This window comes from Eimeria mitis, genomic scaffold (genome assembly GCF_000499745.2).
Source record: "Eimeria mitis Houghton genomic scaffold, Emh_scaff1484, whole genome shotgun sequence".
Taxonomy (NCBI): Eukaryota; Apicomplexa; class Conoidasida; order Eucoccidiorida; family Eimeriidae; genus Eimeria; species Eimeria mitis.
In genome coordinates, this window is record NW_013569442.1 from 1678 (window position 1) to 8761 (window position 7084).

At 56.5% G+C, this 7084-nt stretch overlaps 1 protein-coding gene across 1 annotated transcript; it reads right to left on the bottom strand.

The window, feature by feature from the left end:
- Positions 1-223: 223 nt before the first annotated feature.
- On the bottom strand, positions 224-6306 carry EMH_0037990 (uncharacterized protein; the record flags this gene model as incomplete). Its single annotated transcript, XM_013495237.1, is given in 6 exon segments — positions 224-1594; positions 2030-3283; positions 3287-3343; positions 3393-3716; positions 4053-4213; positions 4614-6306. Coding segments are annotated over 6 exon segments (4860 nt in total).
- Positions 6307-7084: the final 778 nt, after the last annotated feature.

Below are 7084 nucleotides of genomic sequence, written 5' to 3' on the forward strand. Positions count from 1 at the left end.
GTCTTCAGCCCCCAGACGACAGCCGAGCGATCGTTTCACTGTCTGTCTTTCTGGGTTTTGTGTTTGTTTCTTCTCCCCCTTTAAACTGTAGTCAATTCGTACAACAGAAGCGCATATTATATTATATCATCGGCAGACAAAACAAACCAAACCAAAACAAAACAAAACAAAACAAAACACATGCATGCATGCATGCATGCATGCATGCACGGATGTGTTAATATTAATGAGACGCTGCGAAGCTTCTATCTCTGGCTAGGGGAGGCACGCTGACTACTGCTGGCGACGTCCCCGCCTTGATAGACTGTACGAACCCCTTCAATGCCTCCTGCAGCTCATCGGTGCACAGACTGTCTTCCCCTTCATGCTCATCCCCCGCAGCAACGCCGTGGCTGCTGCTGCCACGCAGCCGCTCTTCTACAGCAGCAGCCTGACGCTGCAGCGCAACCCAGTGCTGCAGACTTGCACGTGCTTGCGCATGCGCATGCGCAGCATGCGCCTGTTGCTGCTGTTGCTGTTGTTGCTGCTGCTGCTGCTGATGCTGCTGCTGCTGCTGGCGGATATCGTTCACTGCGGCGTCACCGCTCTCCCCTCCTCCTCCCTCGCGTGATATGGCGTGGGGTCGATCCCAGACATCCCCATAGGGTGCGTCTGCTGCTCCGTGTGCTGCTGCAGGGCCCGTGGGGCCCCCTTCTCCCCCCCTCGCTACCCTCTTGAGCGGGCGGTAGAAGGGGGCCTCCTCAGGGGCCTCCTCTAAACCCGCAAGAGCTGCGTAGCTAACATTTCTGGCTGCTCTCCTCACCGGGCCTGTCCTTCCCCCTGAACTCCCTTGTCTCACTACTGCTGCTGCTGCTGCTGCTGCTGCTCCTGCGCTCCTCAACGCCGCATGCAAGTCCTCCTCCTCCTCTGCCCGCTGCCCACTCACTGGCCGCCTGCCCGGTGCTCCTATGGGGGCCCCCACAGCAGTCGCGGCTCTGCTGGGTGCAGAGAGGAGGCTGCGGGTTCGAGGGACCCCCGCGGCTTCTTCTTGTGGCGATATACGCACAAAACTCGGGGGGAGTGGTGCAGGCGTCGGTCGTCGGCTGCCATGAAGGTCGCAGTCTCCTGCTCCCGCCGCTGCTGCTGCTGCTGCTGCTGCTGCTGCAGCTGCTGCTGCTGCGCCTCTTGAGATGTAGCTGCTGTCTTCTGCTCTCCCACGGCGGTCCCCTGCAGCACCCACCTCTGAGCCAGATCCACGACGAGAGTTGGCCGCCACAAGCCCCGCAATAGCCTCAGCAGGCCGCCTGCGGGGGGCCCCTGGGGGACCCCCCTGGGGTCCCCCTGGGGCCTCTGGCTGCGCGGTGTTGACGTCAAGGCTGCGGGAACCTCTGCCTGTGGCGGCGGCCCCCAAGCTGTGGCCTGAAGTACGCAGGAGGAAGCGGGAGATATCTCTGCTTGTTGGGTAGCGGCTACCTGGGCTGTTGAATAGCTCCCACGTCTCCGCCGCCTCCCCGTCGGGCCCTCCGGCTACACCCGCGGCCTCGGTCGCCCGCTGCTGCTGCTGTTGCTGCTGCTGTTGCTGCTGCGGCTGCTGCGGCTGCTGGCATCGCGCCGCCTGCAGATACACCACAGACAGCAACACCCCACATGCACCCTCCACCTCCTACCTTTGCAACAGACCCTGCACTGCCAATACGTCGACAAGGGTGGTGGTGGTCCTCCACCAAGCTACACAGCCACACGAAGCAGCTGCATGCACTATGCAGCAGCAGCAGCTGCTGCTGTATAGTGCAGCAGCACTATACAGCAGCAGCAGCTGCTGCTGCTACAGACAGCTGTGGGACTCGAACTGCCTGCACTGCAGCGAGGGAGGANCAGCAGCAGCAGCTGCTGCTGCTACAGACAGCTGTGGGACTCGAACTGCCTGCACTGCAGCGAGGGAGGAAACAGCCGGTGCAGGCTGGGCGGAGAGGAGGGGCTATCTATAGGGTTTAGGGTTTGGGGTTAGGGTTTAGGGTTTAGGGTTGATAGGTGGGGTGTATGTACTGACCTCTATCGGCGGTGCATTGCCTAGGGCGGGCCCAGCGAAGGAGAAGCCTTGGCGGCGCATTCTTTCTGCTTCTGTTTCTTCTTCCTCTACATACAGCTCCCTTGCCCTTTCTGCTGCTCGTACGGCTGCTCGAGCGACGTCAAGCTGCCAGTCTGGTGTACCTGCTGCTGCAGCTGATGGTCCTGGTGATGCAGCAGCAGCTGCTGCTGCTGTGGGTTGCGTCGATGTGAGGTGAGGCAAGAGGCCCCGGAAGAAGGGCAGCGCCTTCGCCAGCAGCTCCCGAGAGGGGGGCCCCTCTCCTCCCCCGCTGCACAGCAACGAGGCGAGATGATTGATACCTAGCACGCTTGCCCTGGGCCCCGTCTCTGTTCCTGCTGCTGGAGCAGCAGCGGTGGGGTTGAGTGGCTGCGGTGGTGCTGCTGCGTTCTGTAGAGGGCAGCAGAAAGAGTCGTTGGTGTCATCGTTGCTGCTGCTGATGGCCCCCAGCCGACCCTCAGCAGCCGTACTCGCTGCGGCTGCAGCACTGCAGCGCGAAGCAGTTGCTGTATAGGGGCTATCTAATAAGAGCAATCCCTCTCCTGACGTTTCCTCTGTCTCTCTGTTGCCTCCTCCTCTCCGTTCTGGCGGGGATGCATCTGTGGGGTGAGGCAGCAGCACTGGGGGCACGGCGGGAGACTCATACTGAGGCAGACAGAGGCGCCAGTCGCCTTGCGATAGAGCCTTGAGGTCGAGCTCAGGCTGTAGGTATCGTAGTAACAAAGGATGAGTTCGTCGGTGACAAGAAGAACCATCAAAGGGTATATAAATAACAACAAAAGGGGGAAACAGAGTCCACTCTTTACTATTCTCCTGTGTTCTATATTGCCATCGTTTCGCTGCAGCCTCAGCACTCATCTCCCCTCCTCCTCCTCCTCCTCCCCCTATAACACCAGCAGCAGCTGCCTTGGCGCCAGCTGCTGCTCTCAGCTGCCGCGGCGACGGCGGCACCAAGGCCCTCGGTATTGCCCATACAAGTCGAGGCACGATTGAGGGGGGACGACGCCGCACCCCGCTGTCCCTCATGATACCCCCATTGTCGTTATATAAGTCAAACGGCAATCGATATATACGCCGCCCAGCAACCAACGCAAACTCATTCGCAGCACCACCCGTACGCAGCACCATCACACGCATAGCGCGGACAACACAGTTCGGCCGGAGGCCCTCTACAGGGCCCCCGGATCCTCCGGTTCCTGCTGCTGCTGCTGCTGCTGCTGNCTGCTGCTGCTGCTGCTGCTGCTGTTGCTGCTGTTGCTGCTGCTGGGTTTGTGGGGTCTATGGTGCAGCTGGGCTGTCTATTTCGTCCTATAAGTACAGTGCGTACACCTGTTGCTTCATCTCTTTCTCTTGCCTCTGCAACCGCAGCCTTTGCGCGAGAGGCCTGCTCTAAGGAGAAGTAAACATCCTGTACTACAACATCAACAAAGTATGCGCGAGCTACAGCCTCAGTCTGTCCCTGATCAGAAGGAGAAGGAGAAGGAGGAGGAGGAGGACCTGCTGCTGTCAACCCCACAGATAAACATGCACCCGGATATATATCCCGCGACACGTCAGCCTCCAGCGGCAACAGACGCCACGCACACTCTGTGGGGCACGGGCACGGCGCCCGCGGCGGCACAAAGTCCTTCACCAGGCAAACAAAGTCCTGCTGAAATATCACAACAACAAACATAAAACAAAAAAAATAAATTAAAAAAAATATAACAAAACTCTATACAATACGAAATAATAATAATTTTATACAAATACAAATACTATAGAAATACAATACTAGCTAGTACAAATACAAACACACACACAATACAATACAAATACAGTACAACACAACAAACATAAACATTCAGTAGATATAAACACAACACGGTTGAGTGCGTGTTTCTCTGGGTTTACTGAAAATGATATATTATGTGTTTACGACAATAAAATTTGTTGTAAATATTTTTATTATTATTATAATATTTATTTTTATTTTATGGGGGCTTACAGTTGCGCTGACTTTGGCGTCACCAGGCACAAAGCACCGCGCCTTGAAGCTGTTGCTCGGCAGCAGCTGCACCACCTCGCAGTCCCTCCACAGCATCCGCCCGGCATCGCCAGTATCTGATCGGCCCCATCCCACCCACGTGGCCACTTGGATCGGGAGCCCTGCATGCACACAAACAAAACAAACACATGCATGCATGCATGCATGTATGCGCAGATACAAAGGCACAGGCAATACGTGTAACAACAGTACAGCACATGCATGCATGCATGTATGTATGTATGCATGCGGCAACAGTATGCGCATGCATGCATGCAGCTATATCCCATCGCATGCATCCACGCAGCATCTCTAAACCCTAAACCCTACAGTCATCCTGTATCCCGCTAAACCCATGTTTATACTTTAATATATATATATATATATATATATATATATATATATATATATATATATATATATATATATATATATATATAAAGTACAAAGTACACCTTAGTTGATATAATATATATCCCCCTAGACTTTCTGCGTTAAGGTTTCACTATCCTGTCGCCTCACCGACAAAAATTTTTTCCGGGAGTGCCTCGGTCTTTGGCCACATGCTGGGGGCAGTGGCGGCGCCGAATTCTTCGAGTCGAATATCGAGGGGTTCTTCATCTATATTTATTTCTTCTGTTTTATTTAAATCATCTTTATTATTATTATTACTTTCTTCTCTATTTATTTCTCCTCCTCTCGCTGCCTCCGACGGTATACGCAGCCACCTGTGCTGCAGCGCCCATCGTCGATCGATGGTTCCCCCAATAAACCTCGTAAAGTTTGCTTCAAATCCCAGACCCGGCTGACCCTGCTGCTGCTGCTGCTGCTGCAGCTGCCGCTGCAGCAGCAAAGCTCCACTCAATCCAGGGACGCTCCGAGCCTGCTCCCCTGCTACCTCAGCCGGAGGATCGCCTCGCATGCTGACGCATGCAGCAGCAGCAACAGCTGCTGCACCTGCAGAGGGGGGCTCCTCTTCCGCCTCCGCCCATTCATCTGCTGGGCACGGGCTGTAGCTGTTGATGCTACCTGCTGCAGCATGCGCGGGTGTAGCTGCTGCAGCACCACCACCCGCAACAGCAGCAGCAGCAGATCGTGCAGCAGCGCCACTGCGATCTAAGAGGAAGGCATGACGGACGGATCGGCGGCCTTTGGACGTCGCGACACTCTCGCGCTGCAACCTTCTTCTACGTATACTGGGATCTGCTGCTGCTGCTGCTGCTGCTGCCTGTGCTGCTGTTGTGGGTTGCTGCTGCAGTGCACCCGCTGTCTGGCGATCGTGCAGCTCCGCAAGAAAGAGGAGGCAACGCCAAGCCAGCAGCCGCCCCTGGGCAGAGAGGAGGCCCATGCGTACATCCCCCTGAAACAAACTAAAGAGAAACAAAGCAACACGGCCGAGCGTCATGGGGCCCCTGTGTGAGCTGATGGCGTCAGCACTAACGAAGGAACCGGCAGGCAGCAGCAGCTCGCCGTCCTCGGGGGCCCATGAATCTAAGTCTTCAGCAGGAGATATAAACAGAGAGGCAATATCAATGGGTGCGCCGCAATGCTTCTCCTTTGCATCGCGGGGCTCTCCTATACCCTGAGAAGAAGACGGAACACCAGCCCCTGCCCCCTCACCACTGGGCTGCCGCTTCAGTTCACCTGATGAGGATCGTGCTGCTGCTGCTCCCCCTGCAGCAGCAGCAGCAGCAGAAGAAGAAGCAGCAGCAGCAACTGCCGGAGCCTCATCTGTATGCTCTCTACTGTCCTCTGTGGCGGTCGACCCCGAGGTGACAGCACCTGAGACGCCTTCAGGGGCCACAGCGCCCGCATGCGCGGAGAGGGGGGGAGCAGATGAGGCACAAGATGATGGGGGATACACGTCTACCTGTGCTGCTGTTCCCTTCAGATCCTTCTGTGGACTACAGGAGGAATACTGCGCAGGAACACCACTGCTGCTGCTGCTGCTGCTGCTGCTGCTGCTGTTTTTGCAGTCCTCGGCTTTGCTGCCTCCGTGCTGCTGCTGCTGCTGCTGCTGCTGCTGCTGCTGGCAGGGTGGAGGGGGTGACCGTGGAAAGGGAGCGGAAGATACACCTGCAGAGGGGCAACTAATGATAGAGGAGGCCTCTTCGGCGTCGCCTGTCGCTATGGGCACTGAGGCGGGGCGGTGGGCATCGCGAGGCTGCACCGCCAGGGCCTCGGGCGGCCCTGAAGAAGATGCAAGGGAGGCCATCTTGGGGGAGCAACGGGGCCCGTAGGGTGCCGCCCCCGCCTCCTTGCCGTTGAAACAACTCTACTGATTGCTGGGCTCGTCTATGTTGAACTGTGTCGTGGTCTCGGTTATTTCAGGTTTCACTTGCTGCACGTAGTGCTCCTGTGATGAAAGAACAACGACGACGGTGCAGCCTCAGCCCTCGGACTCCTCTGCAGACAGTTGGAACCACTGGAGTCGGAAGAGAGTGGCCGAGGGTACCGGAGCAGCCCAGAGATGCAGCGGCAGTGTTTGGGTTGTGTTGAGCTGAGACAGGAGGAGAGCTGCTCTTTAAGCTGGTGCCAGCGGACAGCAGAATGTGAAAAGACAGAGAGATTCCAATGTAAATATGTTTAATGCAATTCAAAAGCAACGATATGAACATGCGCAACGTCCTTGCCCGCAGCAACTGCACGACGGCTGCACACGGAGGGCTGCTGCCTCTGTGGGCGGCCGTCGCGGTGAAGGGTATATGGTCGGCTTCGGCTTTCTTGAGGCATTCCACTGATGACAAGAAAAGAAGCAAAGGGAAAAACGACAGTCAAGAAGTCGGAGGGAAGCCAGAGGACGGTGGGGGTGGGGGGCGGGTGTATAGGGACCTTCGGGAGCCGCTGAGGCCTGAATTGAAAGCGAGGTGATCTGCCTTGGGCGGGCGTCTGTAAGAAGAAGGGGATTGGGAAGGCGGTGAATAGAATATCTGAAAAACATAGATCCCGCGAAGACAGCTCTCTTACCGTGCAGAACAACAGCGCCCCATTCA